The following is a 25,293-nucleotide window of genomic DNA, read 5'->3' as shown; positions in this document are numbered from 1 at the left end:
TCCACTAGCAAAAGTTGTATAACTTATGCCTTTAGTATTACGTAGGAATAGAGAGGTTGGATGGCGGGGTACCTGACAGTTACAGTATAACAAGGAGTGAGTGGGGACAAGAGACAAGAAATTAAAGAGTAGAGGATAGGGTTTAGTTGAAGTATTCAGGTGTAGAGTCAAATGAATAGACAAATTTTTTTTTTAAGAACTGCACATATTTCACAATGAAAAGATTTTTGGAGATCAAAAGAGCGAGAAAAAAAAATTCCATTTGATTTTAAAATGTCATGTGATTTGCCAAGGTGAAATTATGTAATCTTGACAAACATGCCCTAGGGATTGATGATACCTTCAGTTAATATTTGTTTTGTGTTTATGACAGCAGCTATCACTTAGAATGAGCTTGAAGATCAAAACCGTTAGAGTAAGTCTATTTATGTTCACTTTGAAATGCCAAGTAAGTTGCACCTCATGGAGTAAGCCACCAACCCTACATTTTAATTAGAGTGATTTCTGCCACCCTCAAATTGTATACTTTCTCTCCCCACTCCCACCCCCCACATCCATTTCTAGATATAGACCAGAACCTGATGGATCGCCTCCAGAGGGTGAATAATACCCTGTCCAGCCAAATCAGTCGCTTACAGAATATCCGGAGCACTGTGGAAGAGACAGGAAATTTAGCTGAGCAAGCCCGCACACGAGTTGAGAGCACAGAAAGGCTCATTGAAATTGCTTCCAGAGAACTGGAGAAAGCAAAAGTGGCCATTGCCAATGTGGTGAGTGTTACTGTTGGAGTTTGATGTACAGAGGATGTCCACCATAGTAACTGGCAATGTATTTTGTTACTGGGAGGGAGATCATGAACTATTTTTACTCTTCTTTCTTTCTGTAGTACTCCATAATAAAGACTTTAGGCTTTTAGAGCTTGAATGGACCTTGGAGAGAATGTAGCCTAGCTTAATTCCCTCTTTTTGCAAATTCAGAAACTGACACCCAGGCAGTAGAAAAACATGCCTCAAAACCCACAGAGAGTCCGTTTCAGAATCTGACCCAGGATTTTCACTCCCAGTCCATTATTGCTCTTTTCTTTACTCTACTACACAACCTTCTCTTGATGTCATTTTATGAAAATAGAGCTATCATAGCATTGCCCATAGAGATGTCAAGAAATAAGTCTTGTGTGGAAAATCTAGCATTCCTTCGTCCTTCTAAGACAGTAGGGATGATAGTTGGGTTCAAAAAATATCCACTCTACAAGTATGGAGTAGGAGAGACCTGGCTACGCAGCAGTTTATTTGAAGAAGACCCGGGTCTTTTAATTGTCAACAAATGACATAAAGTTATTGTCCTCTCTTGGGCTTTCAAGTTGGAGTAGGATAGAAAGGTATTTATTAAGCACTTACCCTTTGTACACTGCATGGATTTGAATTCTGACCCAGGGCAGTTGGGAAGGCCTGTTGGTCCTTTGGGTTTTGTGGTAGTCCTGACAGCAAGTCTCCGGGGTCCTTGGGGTATTGTGTTGGAAAGGATAATTACTGGTGGAACCTGGTTAGGTGGGATTTGGTCTGGAGTTCTTAGGGGGAGAAGGGAGTAGAAGGATAGTGTTGAGACCAAGAAAGATGTTAATCCCGTGGTATTCTGTGCTGGTCAGATCACAATATGAATGATTAAATTTACTTCTGTGTGCCACATTTTAAGAGGAGCGTTGAGCTAAAATGTGTCTGGAGGAGTGTGATTAGGTTGCTGACGGGACTGGAAACCATTTCATATGATGAACAGCCAAAGTTACTGGAGATATTTAGCCTATAGAAGAGACGTAATGGGGCTGGAATCACTAACATCAAATATTTATTTGAAGGGCTGAAGTATGGAAGAGGAATTAGGTTTATTCTTTTTTGAACCTAGAGAGGAGGACTTGGGACTGGTAGTACATGGAAGTTAAAGGGACAGCAGTTTTCAATGCCTCTGGACGTTGTGTGTCCCATTTCCTGACTGTATTCAAGCAGAGGTTGGGTGAATACTTGTTGGATATGTGTTGTAAATAGAAGGGACTCATGCTTCACAGGTAGAAGCATTGGGTAGTCTATGAGGTCCCTTCTAGCTCTTACGATTTTATAATAATACAAATCTTTGGAAAGGTGAAAATGTTGCTAAATAATACTTACCATTGACATTCACAAACACTTCCTTTATTTAAATTCGTACAGTTCAGTTCTCTGTGCAAGTCCTGTTTTTATTTTATTTCATTTTCAGTCAGTTGCTCAACCAGATTCTACTGGGGATCCTAACAACATGACTCTATTGGCAGAAGAGGCTCGTAAACTTGCTGAACGGTAATTTCTAGATTCATGTATTTATTACCAAAGTTTAACTGTATTTTTCCCCACATTTGTATATTTTTTCTCACATAACCAACTTTTAGGAAGTTAGACTTCTTTCCTAAATTTTTTTCTTTTGTCACCTTACAGTTATTGTTGCTGTTATCCATTCTTTCCTTTGTAAAATCAGTGTAAAAGCTCTGCCTTGGAGCTCAGAGTGTCTGGGGGCATTTAGAACATTCTGGTTTTGTATTTACTTAAATATGGCTAAACTTGGGAACTTCGAATTCGGCTGTGTGGTATGTGATGCTGTGTAGACTTCTCTTCATGTATAATTTAGTTCTTAATTATTGAAGATATCCATCCAAAGATTCACAGTGGAAAACTTGTGCTCACTCAAATGATTCTGAGTTGCTTTCAGAAAAAAACAGACAAACAAAACAAAACCAAAACAAGAAAACATGAATGAGGAGGGAATCCATCCATCACACAAAAGCTAACAGCAGTGAACCAAATCCTCCATAATAGTGCCAGAAGATAGAAGAAACCTTTAGGGACCTTCATTGTTTAGATAACATTTTTTCCTTGAAACTCAGTTGATCTTGCATTGGAGAGCCTTAACAGTGCTGAGGTTTTTTTTCTCATAAAGATATAGATAAAGTCTCAGTAGTTCAGACTGAGTGGTGTGAAAGCTGGTCAGCCTAGAATGGAATTTTTTAAGAAGTGCCATTATCTTACTCTGAAATATAAGCAGTATTTTCAACAAGGCTAACAAAGTGATACATAGTTGGGGGCTTTGGAGGCTTGATTTTGTGACTAGATGAGAATGATTTGTAATTAGCATTTGCCATTTGTAATTTGTTCAGTGCTTCTGAATTAATTTCGAATACTTGAATTCAGCTTATCCCAAGTAGTTTAAACATTTACCACTATATACCTTTTATTCTGTTTAGACTGTTAATTTTCCAAGGAAATCATTTTGCCCAACCAAGTCAGTAAAAGGAGTTAAACCTATGCCCAGCTTCTGTCCAGATTACCACAAATTCCAAACTAAGGAGATTTTATTGTATTTCTGAAGTTTTGCTGAATTCAGTGATTTTTTTTTTAACATAAAGAATTATTCTAGTGTCAGTTCCCACATTTTTAGAGAATAGTGCAAAATTATGTAATGCATGCATAATGTAAAAACTCAGTTCCTATAATAATTTTTCCTATTTTGATATAGTTATTGCCATCAGATGTTTTGGGATTTTAGCTTATTTCATGAAGATCTAGTTTTAACCACTTATATTATGGATCTTCCCTATCTTGATTTGCTTGTGTAATCTTAGAGTAAACTGATAAATACTTCAGTGATGCTATCTTATGAGCTGTGAAGTCCCTGATGATTTTGCAAGGATGTGTCTGTTCTGTTCATTTGTGAAGCCTTTCTTAATATTGTCCTACTGTTAGGGGCAGGATTGTCTTAGCATGACTGATATTAACATTAGCCTATGAGTAGCATTAAGACAGAACTATAATCTTAAGCTTTTGTTCTAATACAGGTTTATTTATTTGTATTCTCATTGTGACACCTTTGTCCAAGCTACTTCTTGGTAGTTTGGTTGAAATGTCTTATGTAGGTGGGATAAGCATATTTTTTTTGAGGGGACATTCTTAGGGCAGCTTCTGTTTTATGGACTTGTTTTTCTTTTTTTGTCATAGACATAAAAAAGAGGCTGATGACATCGTACGAGTAGCCAAGACAGCCAATGATACATCAACTGAAGCCTATAATCTGCTCTTGAGGACTTTGGCCGGAGAGAATCAAACAGCAAATGAAATTGAAGAACTTAATAGGAAGTGAGTCTAATTTAAAAGTGTTTGTTGAGCCCTTTAGATGGGTGTATATGTTAGTGACAGTGCAACAAGAAATTAAATTCTGGTGTATTTGGAGCATGTTCTGGATGGTCTTTTACTTGTGCTTTTGAAATGTCCTACAGGAGTTAGGTCAGGGAAAGCAGAGCTAAGGCTTTTGAGTCTACTTGATTGCTTATTGGAATTGCAGATAAAAGAATAATTAATCAAAGCATTTAAACTGTTAAAGAAATAAGAAATGTTAAAGAAATACAAAAAATTAAAAGGAACATGAGATAGCCATGGTAGGTATGGAGGAAAAGAGAAAATAAACTAATGCACTGAAGATACTGATGATTGAAAGAAGCTGGTCTGTGGGTTTTAAACAAAAATAATAGGATAAAATTAAATTTAATTATGTATTGATATTAAATAAAATTTTAACATGTCACTGGCATTTTGCTGTGTTGTATCCTGCCAGTGTAATGGAAGCTCCTTTAATGTCTTTTGTCCCAACCACCTTCACAGTACCTTGTACGTAGTAGGCAGTTTGTTGAGAACATTCAAATTGGTAGAAATGCTGTCGCAAAGATTGAAATATGCTTCAGTTTTATTAATAATTACTAATGGTTCAGTTGGATTAGGAAAAATATGCTAAAATGTTTCCTCTAATTTATTATTTTCGCTCTTGTTTTTCCTAGTTTTTCAGTCATGCTTTAAATCTACTTTTCAGTGTATCCCATAGCTTTCTCAAACTCAACATGTCTAAAATAAAACTTGTTATCTTTCTTTATTATTAAGCATGTAGATGTGGCATTGTATAGAGCTTTGGACTTGAAATCAGGAAGACCTGAGTTCATACCATGCCCTAGACACTTAGTAGTTTTGTGACCATGGTCACTTAACCTCTTTCAGGTTGTTTTCTCATATAAAATGGGGATAATAGTAGTATCTACCTCACAGGTGATTGTGAGGAAGCACTAAATAAATGCTAGCTATCATTGTCTTTCTCACCCTTCCTCCCACCCTTCCTCCTCACTTTCCTACTTCTATTGGGGGCACCACCACCCTCTCAGTTACCCAGGTTTAAACCTAGGAATCATCATGATCCATCCTTCATTTTTACTCATGCCCCATGTCTGATCATCCTCATATATTGTACTTCCACAGTATCTTTTACTTCATCCCTTTCTTTCCACTCACACCAAAATCAGCCTGACCTTTCACCTAGATTATTGCAATGGTCTCCTAATTGTTCTCCCTGCATCCAGTCTATCCTCCTCATAACTGCCAAATTGATATTCTTAAAGCATTGCCCTGTTCTGGAAGCTTCAGTGATGCCCTAGGCCTCTTAGCCAAAACACAAGCTCCTGCATTGGCATTGAAAGCCATCTGGCTCTCCCTGTTTTTCCAAGCTGGTTTCATGTTAGTCCCCCTCTCATACTCTGTGTTGGATGAAAACCAGCCCACTTGCTGTTGCTTATGCATGACAGTTCCTCTCTTTGCCATGATACTTTGCACAGGCCTTTCCTGATTCCCCCTCATCCATCCCATCTCTGTCATCTTCCCAGCAGAGAAGCTTCTGGCTTTGGAAGAGGGAGCTCCCTCGCCTGAAAATTCCCTGTTCCATTGAAATCTGTGTCTGTCCCTATCCCACTATCTGTCATTATCTGTCAGGACATTGTGTCTCCACCTCTACCATCCTCCCAGTAGAAGGCAAACTCCACCCTTCATTTAAAGAGGTGAGGCCTCTCTCACTTTTGCATAGGACCTAACCAGTTAATGAATGTTTGTGGACTGATTGTTTTACCGAGACTCTTGAAATGTCAGTTATTAGTTAAGTCTTATCTTCTGTTCCTTAGATATGAACAAGCGAAGAACCTCTCCCGAGATCTGGAGAAGCAGGCTACCCGAGTACATGAAGAGGCAAAACGAGCTGGAGACAAGGCTGTAGAGATTTATGCTAGTGTTGCCCAGCTAACACCTGTGGATTCTGTGGCCCTTGAGGTGTGGAGTCTCTGTGTATGCATGCACTTGCGTGCGCGCGCGCACACACACACACACACACACACACACACACACACACACACACACGAGCTGTTAAGTGTCATGATTATTTTAGAGTGATTGGATAAGAAATCTCCTTGTCTCTTTTCATCTGGTAAGCTGGCCACACCTTACAATGCCTGAGCCCAATTATTATTACAAGTGTGCCTCACTTTATGCAGTTGCTCTGTTGCTAGAAAGTCCTTCACACCTAACAGTGTCCAGCACAAAGTTTGTTGACAAAGCAATAAACGTCCAATTGAAATCATTTTAAAGTCTAAATCATTTTTAAGTGTAGTAGTGTTATTTAAAATAAACAATAACTGCTGAACAGTAGAAAGCCATTTAATCCTATGGCAAAAGCTTTTACAAAAGTGAAATCCTTTATCCAAACAAATAGCCCCCCTGAATCTCCAGCAGCTTGCTCTGTATGCCCACCCAGGATGTCCTGTCTGCCCTTCTGCCACATGTCTAGAACCAAAGCTGTCTTCCCCACCAGATCTGCCCTCCCTCTAAATTTTCCTGTTTCTTTTTGAGGCATCGATATCCTTTCAGTGAGGCAGGACAGACGTAGACTATTAGGCTGCGATTCAGGTAGAATTGAGTTCAGATCCTGTCTCACATACTTAGTAGATTATGACCCTGGACAAGTTACTACACTCAGCCTCATTTTCCTCATGTGTAAAATAGGAATAATAGTAATAATAATAACAACAATACCTACCTCTCTAGGTAGTTCTGAAGATCAAATGAAATTACATATATGTCTCTTCCTGTACCTTAAAGCAATTATGTAAATACTATCATCTGTCTGTCTGTCTGTCATCATCAAAGTTATCCAGGCTTGTAACCCTTGAGTTTTCCTTGAGTCTTCCCTCACTTTTGTCCCACATATCCAGTTAGTTGCCAAGTTTTGTGGATTCTCTAAACACATCTTTTTTCTTCTCTTCTCTCGATTAACATGGACACCATCCTAGTTTAGGCCTTCATTAACTCCTGTCTGAACTACTATCAAAGCTTCCTAAGTTGGCCTCCTTGCATCTGTCCTCTCCTCTTTCCAACCATTCTCACCCGAGGCAGAATTAACTCCTTCAGGCACAAGTCCATCACTCAGTCACTCCCCTGCTTAAATACCTTTAATAGCTCCCCCTTGCCTTGAAGATAGAAAACAAACCCCTCAGCCTCAAAGACACCCTACTGTCTTTCTACTACTTTCTACTACTTACCTTGATAGCCTTATTTCATATGACTCTGTGGCATGGATGCTGTGCTCTGACAACACTGACCTACTTCCATTTCCCATATTTATAGATTTGCATAATCTTTATCTGCTTTTAAGGCTTAGCTTTAGGTGTTACTTCTGGGTAGACTTCCATGACTCCCCCCCTTCCCCCCAGACTAAAATTGTTCTCTGACTCCTCAAAAGGCACTTTGTCTAGCTCTTTCTTTGGCCCATTTTCATATATTTTACTCATCCATGCATGCCATATCCCACAACCACTCTCCCATAAACTACAAGTTCCTTGAGGGCAGGCTCTTGTTTTTCTCTTTTTGTCCCCAGCTGTCTAGCCCAGTGCCATGTATTGTAACAAATGCTATTGAATTGAATTTAGAAGAGTATTTATGTAAATCTGTATTTTAATATATTAGATTTGATTAAAGTGAGCAATACTAGTGTAACACCCCCTCTTACTGCTAAGAAGAATTTTAGTAAAAGAATCATGTCAAAATGCTTTTAATTACATCAAAAAGGACGGAAGCAGATGTGTCTTCTCTGCACTCTCCTAATTCCCTACTGTATCTCAAGGCCTTACAACTGAATTGTCTTCAGTCTGCCTATTAATGTCCTGGGGCACTCGCAGGCATACGCACACGCACACACACACACACACACACACACACACACACACACACACACACTGCATGTTTGTGCTGTTGAACTTATTACCTCACAGAGATTTGTTTGGCATTTTTATGGCACTCAATTTCGCCATTAAAACTACCTCCAAAAGTCCTAGCTCTCAAATCATGACCTGTTTTGTGAATTTGTACCATGAGCCTTAGGGATTTCAGAACTGCACTCTTCAGAAGTATCATTGCCTTTTTAAAATAAACTGATCTTTTTTCTTTGTTTTTTGAAGAATGAGGCTAATAAGATAAAGAAGGAAGCAGAGGCCCTGGACCAAATGATGGACAAGAAGCTAAGGGACTATGAGGACCTCCGGGAAGACATGAAAGGCAAGGAGCTTGAGGTGAAGGACCTCCTGGACAAAGGAAAGACCGAGCAGCAGGTGAGGCTGGTGGGCGAATTACATGACTATTAGAAGTTGAGACCAGGATGGGAGCACCAGGGAGGGGAGGAGGTTGTACTAACTGGACTGCTGTTGTTGAACGGCCATGCCTACTGCTATGATGGCCTGGTCTAGTGAGAAGGAGGCCTTTTGTCTTGGAGTTTCTCATTGCTCTGTCATGTGTTTATAGACAGCTGACCAACTCTTGGCCCGAGCTGATGCTGCCAAGGCTCTTGCTGAGGAAGCTGCTAAAAAGGGGAGAAATACATTACAAGAAGCCAATGATATTCTCAACAACTTGAAAGGTAGAAGAGAAAACCACTGGGACAAAGAAATTTGTGATATTCCTTTACTGGGTCATTGTCTTCATGTGACTTAAAGTTGGATATGTATTGATAGATGAAAACTGTCATTTTAAATTTCTTCTGCTTTGCCTTCAATCCTAAAGCAATAAGACTATAACAAGATTACTGATACATAGTGCCTTCTGCTAAAATCTGTTTGCGGTTCTAGATTACAGTACTACCTGCTGCCTTTCTTAGATAGAAAATACAAAAGTAAAAAATATTTGCTCCAGAAGAAGAGATGCAGTGAGGCAGCTAGCTACTCCCCAGCACGTCCATTAGTGAATACTTCAATGTCTTTTGCTCTTTCCCAGGCATCTAGCAGTCAGTCTGTGTTCTGTTTGTCCTTTATTTCCTTGGCTTATGAGATTTGTCTTACAAAGCCCTGTGGAATCTCACTACAATGCCTTCCTGATTGTTGGTAACTATTAAATGTCCGTTTAGATTTTGATAGACGAGTAAATGATAACAAGACAGCAGCAGAGGAGGCCCTAAAGAAGATCCCTGCCATCAACCGGACAATTGCTGAGGCCAATGAAAAGACACGAGAGGCAGAGCTGGCCCTGGGCAATGCGGCTGCAGATGCCACTGAAGCCAAAACCAAAGCCCACGAGGCAGAGAAGATCGCAGGGGCTGTGCAGAAGGTGTGTATGTTGGCATCTCCAAACAAAGGGGTTTTTTTGTTCTCAATTCTTTTTCTCTTCCCCAATAATAAAAAAAAATATCACATGATCTTTCTTCTTTGCTTGAGACAAAATATTTTCTTTCCCCTTGTGATCATGAGCAAGTCACTTAGCCTCTACTGCCTTAATTTCCTCATCTGCAGTAATAGCACCTATCTGCCAGGGTGGCTGTGAGAATAAAATGAGATAATGTTTACAAAGTACTTTTCAGACTTTTTAAAGTTCTGTATAAATGCCATCTGTTATCATTATCTAGCAAGTTAGTACTTACCAAGGTATTATTTCAGTAAATGCAGTTGTCCTCGCTGGGCCAAGGGTAGAAGGTCATAACTTGAAGAGATTTCTTTATGTTGAAGTTTCTTTGTTCTGGAACTTAGTTCCATTCCCTTGGAAATCAGTGTAAAAGCTAAGAAATAGAAATGACTAAGACTGTGGCTTATTCTGATATTAATAGCCAGTCATTATTTGATTGTTATTGTAGGCCACTTGAATATTCAGGTCCTTGGTTTTTGTGGGATACTTAGGCGAGAAAGTTATGGTCAGTTTATCTTAAAATAAATTATCCAGAGATTGGCATTTGGTTATTGGCATGCTGCAGGTAGCGAAATAGAAATAAGGTTTATGTTCTGCTTCCAAGTTGCTTAGGAAATCCAGTATGCATGACGCTTTGGATTTAAAGAATCCAAAACATCTGTGAAAGGTAATTTAGTAAATTATACTTCAAAATTTTTTGAGATTTATACATTTTAATTGTCTCATGAAGAATAGAAGGAAAATGTCTTAGAACAAATAAAAAGGGTAATATTTGTGTGTTACCACTTAGAATGCCACCAGTACCAAAGCAGAGGCAGAAAGAACTTTTGCAGATGTTACGAGTTTGGACAAAGAGGTGGATGAAATGTTGAAACAGTTACAAGAAGCAGAAAAGGAACTGAAGAAAAAGCAAGATGACGCTGACCAAGATATGATGATGGCAGGAATGGTGAGTGATTTGGGGTTTCTCTGTACCTGGTCACCCCATGAAGAAGGGTGGGACTGCTCAGCAGGAGCAGGAGCTTTTGGGAAGACCAAGTGCAACCCAGGCTTCTGCCCTTCAATCACTGGCTCAAGGGCTGGGCAGTCTCCACATTCCTGGTGGATGTTTGTGGTGCAGAGATGCACAGCTCTATAGTTATTACTCTCCTATACCCCAAAAGCTGGGTACTGGGGAGGGGAAGAACTACCAGAGATGTGCTATTTTTGAAGATGTCCCCCTTCATCATAAATATCATCCCACAACTTCAAGATTATTCCATTCGTGATGACATATAGATATAAAACAGCTTGTAATATCATAAGTAGAAGTCTTGTGTATATGAAGCCCAAGAAAGGACAAAAAAGAGATTCTTCTTGCTCTCTCAGAGCCAAGGTTTATGCTTTTGAAGGACTTTATTATAATTCAGGATCAAAGAGGTGACTTAAATATGTGAACTTAGATGAAAAAAAATGATCCTAATGTAAGTATATATTTCTAAATAGGCACTTTGAGGGAGCTCAAAAGACCTTTCTTGTCTCACTACTTAGAAGAAAGATATTCGTATGTGAGAGTTAATTGACTAGAAGAAGGAAGTATTATGCTTGTTAATACAACAAATCAGCTGTGCTTATGTACTCTTCTTTCCACTTTCCTTATTTTCCATAAAAAGTTGCATTATCTCAAGTAGAAATCCTATTGGATTTTCTTTTTGGGATGTGTATTTTAAGGGTTTAACTGTAAAAAGTGTGTGTGTGTGTGTGTGTGTAAAGTTTGGATTGATTAAAGAGAAACATTTAAATTATTGTGAGGAAAATAATATCTTAAAATAGAACTTAAGATAGCTAAGGAACATAAGACGTAGAAAGGACCTTAGAAATGTATTTAGTCCAATCCCCTTGTTTTACAGATGCGAAGACTGAAATCTAGAAACATATTCTCTGATCTCTGTAGAACCTCTGAAGAGAGTTAGTTGGATAGACCTTGCTGCATTTGCTCCATAATTTTGAATAGCTACTAGGCTGCTTTAAGTGTATATATTTGGAGTTTAGTGAGAGAGAAATACTGTGTCATGGTGTTTTTTCTTGTAATTGAGAGCATCTTCCCAGAGTAAAAGAGCAGTTCTCCAGAGAGCTGGAAACCTAATAAAACACATTGGATTGGAAATAGTAACAAAGATATTATTTCTTATGGAATTTTCTCTGTGTTTGTTATTGTTGTTTGTTTTCCTTTATGTCTCTCAGAGGAGTAAGGTGCTGAGAAGCAGCATGGTCCAGTGGAAAGGGCACCATGTTGGGGACAAATGGCCTGAGTCTGAATCCTGGTTTTGTTACTTGTGACCTTAGGGATATTTCTTCCTCCTTTTGAGCCTCAGTTTCCCTATTTATGATAATGAGAGGGTTGGAAAAGGTGGCCTATAAGGTGCTTTACTAGACCAGTGACCTTTGGTGCTAAATCTTGGCAGATTTCTAGATTGGATTATTAATATTTGGGTATGCTTATGGGAGCTGTGATCTGGGAATCAGCATGGGAACTCATAAAATATGTCATATCAGTCTGACCTTATTTCCCAGTTGCTACATTAAGGAAATGTCAGGAGCTTAGTGTAGCTAGATCATACTGAAGCATTTGACAGGCTTTCCTTTTATCCTTATGGAGAAAATCAACATTCTACAATTCCATTCATAGATATGGACCATCGTCATCCCATGTAGCCAGTGCTATCTTTTCTTGTACGTCTCTGCCACATCTTTTGCACCTGGATCCTTCTCCTCGTAACCTCCACTTTAGTTCATGCTATCAACACCACTTGCTTAGATTGTTGCAGCTGCCTCCTCTTTGGTCACCCTGTTTCAGAGCTCTCTTCACTCTCAGTCGGTGCTCCTCTTAGCTGCCAAAGTGATCTTCCTAAGTGTACATCTGACTGATTGGCTCTAGGATTAAATGTAGACTCTTTTGTCTGGCTTCTGAAACCCTTCACTTTATGGGCCCTAACCTATCTTTTAGCCTTTTTTTATACATGATTAGTAAGCCCTCCCAGCCCTCAGTTGTGCAGTCAAGCTAAAATGGCCCTCTCTGGGTTCCTCACAATCCTCCATCCCTCCTCTCTTTGCCTTTGTACTGCCTATCTACTTCCACTTCATAGAAATCACCCTTTCCTGATCCTCTTAATTCCTTATGCCCTCCATCCCCAAACCTTTGTATTTGTTCTTTTAGACTTGTTTGTCCCTTAGAATGTTAGCGCCTTATATGAGTAGGAATTATTTTTCTTTGTATTGGAATCCTCTGTGCCTAGAGTATAGTTTCTGGTTTATAGAAGGTACTTTACTTTTCTTTTTTTCTTTCTTTCTTTTTTTTTTTTAAGGCAATTGGGGTTAAGTGACTTGCCCAGAGTCACACAGCTATTAAGTGTCAAGTGTTTGGTCTGAGGCCAGATTTGAACTCAGGTCCTCCTGACTTCAGGGCAGGTGCTCTATCCCCTGTGCCACCTAGCTGCCCCGTAGAAGGTACTTTAAAAACGCTGATAGATTCATTGCCAACCCTGAGAGAGGTTTTTAGTGGAATGCTACGGGGTTCTTCTGTCTTTGGTTCTATTCTAGTGTGTGTTTTTGTGAGTGACTTGGATGAAGGTATAGGCGGTATACTTATCAGAATTGTAAGTAATACTAAACTGAGAGGGAGGTATAGCTCATATATTGGATACCAGATCCGGTGTCTAAAAAGAACTTGAGAAACATGGATGAGTTAGAGGTTATATCCAAATTGATGAGATGACATATACATTTGATTTGAATAAGATTTACTAATTGAAAACCGAGAACAAAACACCAAGACTTTTGTGGACAGAGAGTGTTGGAGGGGTATGGTGATGGGAAATTCAGAACAATTGAATAAATGCAGGCTCCAGATATTAAGCAATTCAGATGTCTTATCTCTCAAAGAACAAACAGTGCTTTGGAATATCAAAATGATTTTCAGAAATACCTATTTAAACATACAGGTGTTTCTAAGGCTCTAAAATGGACTTTTATTATCCAAGCCTTAAAAATTGGAAACTTAAAAATCAAAGTGGACGTGTAGTTTTCCCCACAGTCATGATGAAAATGTTTGTGGAAAGAGACTGCTGGTAGAGTGCCCAGCATTTTTAGATATTCACCTAGATAATAGGAACGTTCCTCTGATGGTAATTTTGTAAAATGTTTGTTTTTTTCCCAAGTGGCAAAATACCCCATAGATAGGGTAGCCAAATTTGTTGTAATCTTTTCTCATTAACATTAAGGAATTAATGAACTAAAAAAATACTCCAACCCAAAATACTCTGCCTTAGAAGGGTTAGAATTTTGAATCTCTAGAAACAGTGGTATCGAATTCAAATAGAACTGGATCTGCAGGCTACTTACTGACTTAGAAAATAAAAATTACATTTTAATCTGGGTTCTTGCATTAGGATTTTTACTGGCTTTGAGTTTGACACCTCTGTCTTACTAGCTTCGTTTCAAGTTGTATATGCTTTCATTTACTAATTAGAAGGCAAAACAGTTCTCTTCCCATATTTAATTAAAATTTAGGAGTTATCGAAATAAAAATTCCAAAAATGAACCATTAAAAAACATTATTGGTTATCTGAGCTAGGGTTCATCATAAGGATTACAGAGGACATAAGTAGAACTTTAGATTTAATGGTCAAGTAAAATTTTTTAAGCCTTGAAAACCTTAAGTTTGATGAAAAGAAGAGAACATGCTGATTTAAGACAGCTGCTGAAACTTGGAGGAGGGGGTAAAACTATCTCTTTGTAAATCCCTTATTCTGTATATTTTCTTGTGCCAGTCTTATAGAATTATACTCTGTTATGCAACTTTCTGTCATTCCCTGATGAACATTAGGAGCCCTGCAAAAGAGCTAGGTGATAGAAATTTCAAAATAAAATGCTGTAAAAAGTGTACTGTGAAGCAACAAACTCTCATGTCAGGTATCTCAGAATCACTCATTTCTATCCTTGCTACATTTACTTAGACCAGTGAAACCATCTGCTTTCTAAAATTTTAGTGGCTTCCTCTTTGATCACAGTTTCCTGTGACTCATGTACTTTGTATTTATTCAAGTTACATAGAATTTTCCCTAATAAATTCACCTTTGGGCTTATTCTGAATCTGAACAGTATTGTCATAAATGATTTAATCTTAATTTAATTTTCTTTGGAGGAGTGGGGTGAAGAGATTTATTTAGTTATGAAAATACTTAGGGTTAGAACAATATAGTTCTAGCAACCATGACTTCTTTGATAATCCTACAGAATGTGCCGCCCCCCTCCCAAGGGGCTACAAATATCTTGATTTATTGAGAAAGGTGACAGATGGAACTAGTCTTCATCTTTAAAAGGTAACTACAGAGAGCATGAGTATTATATGAACTGTGTGTTTACCAGTATTGCTGTGGGTTGGATTTTAATGATTCAGACCTCTTTACTGAAAGATCTAGAAAGAAGCCATCTCTCTGAAGAGAGAAATTGGCATTTTGTCAGCTTAGAAAGAGAGTACAAGGGGCAGCTAGGTGGTGCAGTGGATAGAGTACCAGCCCTGAAGTCAGGAGGACCTGAGTTCAAATGCGGCCTCAGACCAAACACTTGACACTTACTAGCTGTGTGACCCTGGGCAAGTCACTTAACCCCAATTGCCTAAAAAAGGAAAAAGAAAGAAAGAGAGTACAAGTCAGAAAGTACAGTCTTTCTGTGTGCTGAGAAAAGAAAAAAGGAAAGTTGTTGTTACTGACATATTTCACATACTTTTTTCCTACAGGCTTCACAGGCTGCTCAGGAAGCAGAGATTAATGCAAGAAAGGCTAAGAACTCTGTTAGTAGCCTTCTCACCATCATCAATGACCTCTTGGAACAACTTGGTATGTAGTAGGAGTATGACCACTTTAAACACCAAAAAACATATACAGGATCCAGGTTTTTTTGACGCATAAAGCAGATTATATGATATAGGCTTATCTGATCAAGCTGCCCTAAAATAGTTCATTAAATTTATGCTACATAGTTTCAGTCTTTGTTTCTTTAAATTGCCTCGTAACATGACTGTCAGTCATCAAAGGACCTTTCTTTGAAGGTCAGGAGTAGATAGGGATGATGTAAAAGGGTTTATTTCCTTTAGGAACTATGTATCTTTTCATATCACTACCTTACTTTTTAAGCTAACATTTCACTAAATGCCTACTTGGAGCCAAACCTCTTCATAGTAAAGGACACACCCAGTTCACATTGCTAGTGCTTTCTCCTCCTCCTCATTTGAATCAGTACAACAATTCTGGTCTAGTGAGAAGAGCCCTAGCGTGAGAGCCAGGAGACCAAGTTCTTGTTTCACGTTTTCCATTAATTAATTGTATGAGCTTGATCAAGTCAATCTCTGTGGGTCTCAGTATTATTTGTAAAAGAAGAGGATTGGTCATTAGGAATTAGGTCATCTCTAATGTTCTTTCATGATCTAAAAATTCAGTGATTCTAAATGTTTATTTAATAATAACTCTATATTAAAAATAGAAACTTTCTCAAATTATCCTACCTGGTAAATGACATCAGTATCCTGAATAGACTGATCCATTTAAGATGAAGGGTCTCAATCAAAGGATTCCTTCAGAAAAGTCTTAGACCTGGCATCCTTGTCCAGAATCCCTCTTGGTGCTCACACATACATTTAGATGAGATAATGAAAATAGGTGGTGAAAGTTGAGCTTGCAGGAAAACTTTAATATCCTGGAACATTTTTAATAGTGTTTGAGGTGGAGCAAACTTCATTGTGAAGCAAAGCTTTCTTGGGCTCTGTACAAGTGAGTTCGGTGATTAAACTACCAAACTGTGTCATTACAAAGGAGTTCTACCTATAAGGGAGTCTTACAGCAAGGAGAGCTTTATCTTCTATTTTCTTAAATTAGGGGGTGTTTGGAGTCTGTCTCAAGCAGCTGAAGTCATTAGTTTGCCAGCAAGAGTAACAGCTATTTTATACTATGTTTTCACTGCTTCACTAATACTAAAAAAAAAAAACCCAAAAAACATATCTTTTAAACTCTCTCTCTAAGTTTCTTATGGAAGACTAACCTATTAAAAATTTTCCCCCCTAGATTTTAAATCAAACCTAAATGCACCAGCATTCTTAGACTAGTATCTCTTGTAGGGGGTAATTAATTTATTTTCTCCTTCTCCTTCCAATTCCCCTAAAGCATTATAATCCTGAGAACTGATCTACTTTGCCTTGAGTAAATCTTTTGGGAGTGAGAAAGTCTAAAAGTATACTCAACAGACTGAAAATTACCATGTTACACTGGATGCCACTAAAATAACAATCCAGTCACATAGGCAAACTGGATTAAATGTTACATAGCTGTCTTTCCATTGTGGAAATTAAATGACCTTTAAAATTCACACATAAAGTTTGAGGTCCAGAACACTTATCTCCAGATTAGAGGGTTTTTGGTCATTGTTGTGTTATCAATAAACCTGTAAAGTAGGCACTTAATAATGCTTGTTGATTTGTTTTGAGAGAATATTTTACAGAAAATGGAAGTAAATGTTTTCTCAAACAAAACCAATCAAACAAGTGTTAGTTTGTGTGTTATGAGTCATTCCAGCTGGATTAAGGTCAAACTGTGTTTATACTTTGCATACATTGTTTATGTTCCATGTACTGTGTCACTTCTTTAGAAGTCACGTTCTGCAGGCTCCTTCTGCCTGGTTAGAGCTGCCATGCTTAGTCTGTTAAGGGCTTCCGGGGGTGTGTCTTTTCCTGGAATTGCCACTTGTCTCTGTACTTTCTTATTCTGTAGGGCAGCTGGGCACTGTAGACCTGAACAAGCTGAATGAGATCGAAGGCACTCTGAACAAAGCCAAAGATGAAATGAGGATCAGTGATCTCGACAGAAAAGTATCTGATCTGGAAAATGAAGCCAAGAAACAAGAGGCTGCCATTGTGGACTACAACAGAGATATTGAGGAAATCTTGAAAGACATTAGCAACCTAGAAGACATCAAGAAGAGCTTGCCATCGGGCTGCTTCAATACCCCCTCCATTGAGAAACCCTAAAGGCGTGTCAGCAGGGCGGGCCTTCCCGCAGTGACTGGTGCAGGGATGGTGAGGCTGTGGAGTGCCTTCGAACGCAGATGACCTTCAGACCCCTCCTCTCCGCTGCTCTTGGTGGCTGTTCTTTATGAACCAGGAAAAGTTGCAAAGTTCAAAGAGAGGCAAATTAAATTTCTATCTTTGGGCATCAAAGGGTTTTCTTTTATAAAGTCTCTCTCTTCCACCCAAAATACCCTACCTTACCAACAGTCTCCCTTTCGATTTGCACAAGGACACAAAGTGTCCTGGATTACAGTACAGTGGTACAGATGCAGCTGTACGTGAACCATTGTATGACAAGGCGCAGGAAGCACAGGCGCCTGCTTCTCGAATGGCCATCTAAAAGACACTCCTCGCTCTAGTCAGATCTCTTCTTCTTTTTTTTTTTTTTAAAATGAAGGAAACAGTGGCTACTAAAGTAGCAATGGAAAGGCTTGGAGAGCCCCACCTCCAGGGAAAGGAATGATCCTCTGGAGCCCTGCCCCTTGTTCAGCAGAATTTTAAAGGAAATCAACATCCCTGTGCCAAAAGTAGTGTCCAGTTAGAATTTTGGTAGCAGTCTACCAAATGTTTTACCATCTGTTCTGAGTGCAATACACTGAGCCACCTGCTGATTTTTAAAAGATGCTGTTATTTATATTGTTGTTTAGCAGCCCCCAGGACAGAAGAAGTGGGCTTAAAGTTTTCCTCAAAAGCCTCTCATGGCCTGAAAAGCAAACCGTTTCCCAAATCTTTGGGTAGTTAGCTAATTCTCTAGGCTGGCAGCTTAAGATGGGGATCTGTTTTGCATTCACCAAAAGACTTGCATCCCTCTATGTGGAGTTAATATAGAGAGATTTTATGTAAGAATGAAATAACCACTGAAGTCTTTTTTTTTTTAAGAAAAATAAGTCAATATTTAGCAGTTTTTTGGGGTATATAATAGTTTTGGAGGTAGTGTTAAATCATCAGGCAGAATAATTGGTCACTAAGACCTTGATTTAAAAAAATCCTTTTTATTCACATCACTTACAAAAAGATAAAATTTTTTGCTCATTTGGAATTAATTCAAGTTCCCTTGCATTCTCCTGGAGAGAGATGAAATTCTAAACCCTTTAGTCCTGTCTTCTCAGTGTTCCCGCTGTCAGAAATCACACCAGAGTACCCCGTTTGTGTCTAAGCCTTGGTGGCTTATCAGTTGCACTCTCAGTATGTCCCACAACTGCTGCCATCATCTAGAAGCCTCCACCTCATAATTTTCACCCGTTGCAAAAACTCTCTCTTCTTTATGTTGAGGGAAAGCACTCTCGGGGAGCTTCCTACTTGGCTTTTCCACTTTTTATCCTCAGCCCTGTGATTTTTCTCCATAGATCACAGTACAGAAGCCCTCTTCTTACGCCCCGACTCCCTGCCTTTGAGATTCATATATAGCCTTGAACACTATGCAACTTTGTACTTTGCGTAGCGGGGAAGAAACTATTATCTGACACACTGGTGCTATTAATTATTTCAAATTTATATTTTTGTGTGAATGTTTTTTTGTTTGTTTTGTTTATCATAATTATAGATTAAGAAATTTATGTAAATATACTTGGTCCTATTTCCAGAATGACAGTGTCTGTTCTCCTCTTCCCTCCACATTTGCTTTTAACCAGCACAACAATTTGCATCACACTTTCTCGTGCCTGTTACTGTTTTTTCCATTTATAATTCCTCTGGATTCAGTATTCCCCTCCAGTGCCCTCCTTTGTACCCACTGCCTTGTTTTTGCAGTATTTGTAGTCCATAGTATTGGTAGATAACTGTTTACCTGAATACACGGTCTCTAAAGATAAAAGAAGCCCTCAGACATCCCCCAGATACAGCACCAGGTTACCCTGAACAGTTACTTCTGCAGACTATAGAGTCTTTTGTGTCTGTTAGGTAATAGCAATGCTAAACTGACTTGTGTGTTAGTAGCATTAGGGGGTGCTACTATAGGGGTCTGCAGCACTGTTGTGGGTCCAGGTAGAAGTGTATTTCCTGGATGTCATCCCTGTGTGGGTGTATGTGAAATGTGAGAGCTTAATTGTTAGATTTCCATAAGGCATCAGGGACAGTGCTATAGGAGGGTAGATGGGGGAGGACACTTAGTCTTTGAATATGCCTCTCCCCTTGCTATCCCCCTAGGGCATGCTAGAGTTTACCAAAAATTCTGTGACTTGGCATTCCTCTGCCCTTTGACCCCTTTGCATCTCCCAGGCCCCTCTTGCTACCATAAAACCAGTTGCTTTTTTTACGCCAAGTTTTCACATCAGTATTTTCTGACCAGCTTTTGTAATAAGGTGGTAATATCTTAACACTCATCTCCTGGTCAAGGCTGCAGGAAAAGACAAGAGAATCTGCCAGCATTGATTTCTTCCCATCCTTTCTACCAGGTGCACGCCAGCTAGTCCTGGGCCAAGGTCAGGGACTGTTGGCCTTTTGTTTTTCCTTTCCTCAACTCTGTGGTGGTGTGGTGTTTTTTTTTTTAACAGAATTTTATTTTTTAAGTAAAGGTTCTTTATAAGGAAGTTCTTCAATTGCACCCCTGCATTACAGCCATTATTACATTGTAGAACTGTCTGTCCATTGTGTAATGGCATTGACAACATGGCTGTCATGAGGAGTGTATGAATACGGCTATTCTTTGCCTGGAATTTGCTCCTTTTTGATATTGACTGTGGCCTTTTTTACGTGCCTTCACTTGAGTTTCTCGCCTTAATCTCTGCAGTCTTGCTGTCTGGGAAGGTGAACAAAATGCAACACTTGGCGTTTTTTATGTATAAAACAGTATTTTTATTTATAATAAAGTCTGAATATTTGTAACCCCTCATATACTTGGTGTTGTCTGAGTATGACTTTGTGGGAAAAAAAGAGAGGAACTTTGTTATAGGAGTAAAAAAAAATTTTAAGTGGTAAAGAATAAAGGGTAAAAAAATCTTGTTAATATGGATGATTTTCTGAAAAGGTGATTCCACGTGGCTTTATCTTCTCCAGAGACTTGATATCGAATACCATGTCGACTGACATGTAATAGCATTTTAAGCACTTCACATATAGTGTCTCATTTGATTCTCAACATGATTTTGTAAGGTGAGTACCAGAGTTGTCCCCATTTTACAGATGAGGACACAGAGGCTCAAAGAATTTAACTTGTCCTTGTGGTGACATAACTAGAAAGGGTCATGGACAGATTTTGAACTCATCTTTCTCTGGTTAGCACTGTATCCACTATAATAAATCAGAGTATGTCTTCTAGTGATGAAGACTGAAAGAGATTTCGGGGTTAGGGAAAACTTCTTAAATGAGGAATGAGTTGTCCTCATTAAATGGTCTTAATGATTTTTCCATTTGTCGCACATTCTATCTGTATTCGAGTGTAGGATACCCATGTATCCCCCTCTGACAGAATAGCTGGCTAGTGTGTTTCTCCTTTAGGAGAGACAAGTTCCAACATACCCTGAGATGAAAGGGTATATGTCAGTAAATTGGTAACTAGTGCCCTCTAAAGCTTTCTCTGAGAAAATTTCCCTAAGAGATGCCCACAGTATATCCCTACATGTCTCCGGTAGTTACGCCATGCTTGGTCCCACCCAGAGCGTCAGTCCAAGGAGCACATTGAACTGTGTAGTTCCTTAGCAGAGGGATCTGAGCCTCAAGTTTCCAGGTTGTCTAGATTTATTTGTAGCTTCGGTAAACACCAATAAGTCTTAGTGAGTGATCTTAATCCAAATCCTCTAAGAAGTGACATTATCTATGAGTCTTCACAGGGTATCAAAAAATGAATCAGATGAATGTCTGGGTAACTTCATCTTCCCAGCCTGGTAAGATCTAGAAGTTCAGTGATACTGGTGAAGAAACCAAATGCAAGCTGAATTTTCCTCAGAGTGGTAAAGGGCATAAGTTAATACCTTTATTACAAATGTTCTTCCTAAATGTGCTTTTGGTTTCCAAAAACAGTGATTTAAATGCTTATACTTATTGCTCTTAGATTCTGAAGGTAGTAGTTTTAAACTTTGTATTTATGCCAATATGCCCTTCTACTTCAAAGGTCAACAGTTTCTTAGAGATTGGCTGCAACATAATCTTCTGACCCCCAATATCACAAAAGGTTTTTTTTTTCATAAGCACCTACTGTATGCAGAGCTCTGTGCTATGTGCTTGGGGAGATGCAAAGCCATGGCATCTAAGCCTATGTACAGAGATTAGATGCAAACAGGAGTATAATAAATGACATTACGTGATGAGAGTTTTTAAACCGTGTTATGTGAGATACGAGAGAGAAGGGCATAGAGATGAAGGAAGACAGGCGTTGTAGTAGAGGTGGCATTCAAAAGGATATGCATTTAATTTTCCTCATTCATTTAAAAAACTTTTGTTAAACACCTGCTATATGCCAGGCACTGGGGATGTAAAGGCAATAACCAAATAGTTCTTGCCCTCAAAGAGCTTACATTCTATTGGACAAGTTAGAATTAGAACAAGGTTTCCCTAAAGGGAACCTGTAACACGGAAGAATTTCATCTTTTGTGAGAGTAGTATGTTAACCCACTCCTGTTTGTGGTGGGGTAAGCATCAACTTTATCCCATGGAAAAGAAAAGAATTCTTAAAATTCACTAAGATGCTAAAGTTTAGTGTAAAAAAATTATGAATTTAATTAGTAAAGGTTTTCCTTGTTCCAATCAGAATTAAATAAAGTATGGTTTTAGAATAATCAGACTTTTTACTAGTTATATCTGATTTATTTGGGTCTTGGTTGGGATTTGGAACCCTGTAGCCAATACAAAACGAGGCAGCTCATTTTATCATTGGATCTGGAATTGTAGAGATCTTAGAGGTTATCTAAAAGTAATATTCTTAAAGCACAAGACTGACTGTGTCACTTTCCATGCTTAGTAAACCCCAGTGGCTCTCATTACCTCCAAGATCAAATTTACACCTCCCCTCTGTTAAGTCTTCACCACTTCGACCTTATCTACATTTTCAGCCTATTTACAGACTACTTCCCCTCCATTTTTCTTTGACACAGCCTAGTGAGCTTTCATGCTATCCATCACACAAAGGACTTCATTCCCTTCTTACCTTGGCACAGGCAAAGGTAAAATGTTCTCTGCTCAGAATATGTGAGCTACCTCCTACATACAGCCTTTCCTGATCTCCATGCTAATTGTCCCCGCCACCAAATCACCTTGTATACTTTGCATTCTGGTGTTTAGCACCTTTGCCGACATAAAGTGCTTAGTAAACTAGTCCAACCTCATGACTTTACAAATGAAAAAAAAAATGGCCAGAAAAGATCATGTGGAGATAAATAATAGAGCTAGGGTTTGAACTAGGTCACCTGCCTCCAAATCCAGTGACATTTTCCACAAAAGGAATGAAAGAAATGAAAGAAAAAGCATTTATTAAATACTTAACTGTGTGCTGAGCATTGGGTATACAAACTGAAAAAATGAAAGCTGACATTTTCCTTAGAGTCAGTACATACAAGAGGATTCAGCTAAAAGGTGAGTGAAAGGACCTAGCAGTCCTAAAGCTGCCACTGCAGGTAGATGGTAGGGCCTAGAGAACTTTTGAGATCTGACCACTGTGAGCGTCCCCATCTGCCTGGCATAGGGAATGGGGGAGGGGACTATCGAAATCTTAGCATTTCTTTAATTGAAGGAGGCGGTGCACTAACTACAGCTTCTAGTCCTGCTTACAAGCACCAGCCTGTAAGACCCTACCTCCTCCATGTCCAAGCCTTTAAGAAAAATACCTTCTGCAACTTTTCTTCCGTGGTGTCCTCTCCAGTTTCTAAGTACGGGCTCAGGCCTCCCCCAGAGAAGGTTTAAATAAATAAAATTAAATGCTTATACAATTAGCTAATATTTTTATATTGGTATACATTTTAGAAGACATCTAATTATGCTGTGTATGGGTATAACATTGATTTACATTGGATGAAATGGTAATAGCTGTAACAAGTTGGGCATTAGGCAGTTTGCTCAGGAATGTAACATAGCTTATTATTGATTTATTGATTGATTGATTTAATAGGGCCTTTTCTAGGTACATAATCTATTATAAGTATATAGAATGAAAAGATTTAGAAGTAGAAGGGATCTAGTCCAAGGCCCTCATTTACAAATTGAGGGACCCTTAATGAGGCCTAGGTCTCACAAGTAAATAGAAGAGGCGGATTTTGAATTCAGATCTTGCTATCCCAACGTCAGTGTTCTTTCCATAACAGCATGCTACATAGGACTGCCTATATAATATAGCTTCTGGTCCAGAACCAAAGTTCCAAGTTTTCATGGATCGAATTCAGTCTTGAAGGATTTTCACAAAAATCACTCCTCTCATTCCCCAACACCTGAATTTGGCTCATTATTAGGTCTCCCCATTGAGAGAAAAAAGTCCCTCAACCCCTATGCAAACACTTAGGTTAACAAGACAGAATTTAGGACAGACTTTTATATAATCTAACCTAACTCGTATATTAAGAATCTCTAATCGTTTGAGGAAATCCAGGAATAAAATGGGGGAAGCATGATGAAGATTGTGAGTGGGGGAGGAGAGTGGGAATTTGGAACCAAAAATAAAATAAATGAATTTTTTGAAAAAGTATTTTGTGTGAATGTCAATGGAGGGAGAAAAGGGGGTGATTTTTCTTTACCATCTGAGGTTAATGGAGATTCCCTAGACAGACCTAACACAAAGGTATGAATGATACAGCATTAATGGAAAATTTAAATTATCCAGACATCTGCAAGAGCAAACTCAGCATGCATCAGTAGTGTCATGCGGCAGCCCCCAAACCAAAAGCTAATGCAGTCTTGGGCTGCACTGAAAGAAGCATAGCTTCTAGGAATATCAGGTGATTCCTTCTGTATTCTATTTTCATTAAACCTCATCTGGAGTATTGGGTTCCATTTTGGATGCTACATTTTTGGGAAAATAGTGGTAAGTTGGAGAATGTTCAGGATGGGCAGCTGGGATGGTGAAGAGCAAGGAGTCCATGTCATACGAAGACCAGTGGTAGAAGCTGTCAGTATCTGGGCTAGAGAAGACTAAATGGGGGGCAGCTAGGTGGTGCAGTGGATAGAGCACCGGCCCTAGATTCAGGGAGGACCTGAGTTCAAATCTGGTCTCAGACACATAACACTTAACTAGCTGTGTGATACTGGGCAAGTCACTTAACCCCAATTGCCTAAAACAAACAAACAAACAAACAAAAAGATGGACAAGCATGAATGGATTGCAATATGTATGCCTGAAGGGAAATATTTGCCTCAGTGATCACAGATCCATTCAAGGATTAGTTATTGGGACTTCCTGGGGCAGAAACTCCTGCCAGTGAAAAGTATCAGCCTATCTCAACTTCTAGCCTTAGAGAGTTACCCGGGGGCAATGACGGTTACGTGATAAGCCCACGATCACTCAGCTTTTATATTAGAGATGGGACTTCTGACATAAAAGGGCCTGGCCTCCCTGACTCCAAGATAAGCCTTCTATCCCTTACTCCATTGGTGTCAAACTCAAACAGAAGCAGATCCCTGTGGGCCACATATTGACTTAGAAACCCAAATTTTCATTATCTGCTGTTGTACTGTGCTTTTATTTATTTTGTCAAACATTTCCCAATCACGTTTTCAATTTACACTCAGGGGGGT

General features: G+C 39.0%; 1 protein-coding gene across 1 annotated transcript in view; it reads left to right on the top strand.

The window, feature by feature from the left end:
• LAMC1 (laminin subunit gamma 1) overlaps positions 1 to 20,470 on the top strand; it is a 138,263-nt gene extending 117,793 nt beyond the window's left edge. Inside the window, exons 19-28 of the mRNA XM_020984371.2 lie at positions 565 to 770; positions 2,248 to 2,327; positions 4,017 to 4,154; positions 6,011 to 6,155; positions 8,336 to 8,485; positions 8,676 to 8,790; positions 9,274 to 9,473; positions 10,336 to 10,494; positions 15,322 to 15,421; positions 17,345 to 20,470. Of these exons, the coding sequence (XP_020840030.1) occupies positions 565 to 770; positions 2,248 to 2,327; positions 4,017 to 4,154; positions 6,011 to 6,155; positions 8,336 to 8,485; positions 8,676 to 8,790; positions 9,274 to 9,473; positions 10,336 to 10,494; positions 15,322 to 15,421; positions 17,345 to 17,601 (1,550 nt within the window). The 3' untranslated portion in view covers positions 17,602 to 20,470. The remainder of the gene's footprint in view (positions 1 to 564; positions 771 to 2,247; positions 2,328 to 4,016; positions 4,155 to 6,010; positions 6,156 to 8,335; positions 8,486 to 8,675; positions 8,791 to 9,273; positions 9,474 to 10,335; positions 10,495 to 15,321; positions 15,422 to 17,344) is intronic.
• Positions 20,471 to 25,293: the final 4,823 nt, after the last annotated feature.

Source organism: Phascolarctos cinereus, unplaced genomic scaffold (genome assembly GCF_003287225.1).
Source record: "Phascolarctos cinereus isolate Bilbo 61053 unplaced genomic scaffold, phaCin_HiC Scaffold_5;HRSCAF=322, whole genome shotgun sequence".
Classification (NCBI taxonomy): Eukaryota; Metazoa; Chordata; class Mammalia; order Diprotodontia; family Phascolarctidae; genus Phascolarctos; species Phascolarctos cinereus.
The sequence above is the reverse complement of the archived record's forward strand: the minus strand, read 5'-3'. Positions and strand labels throughout refer to the sequence as shown.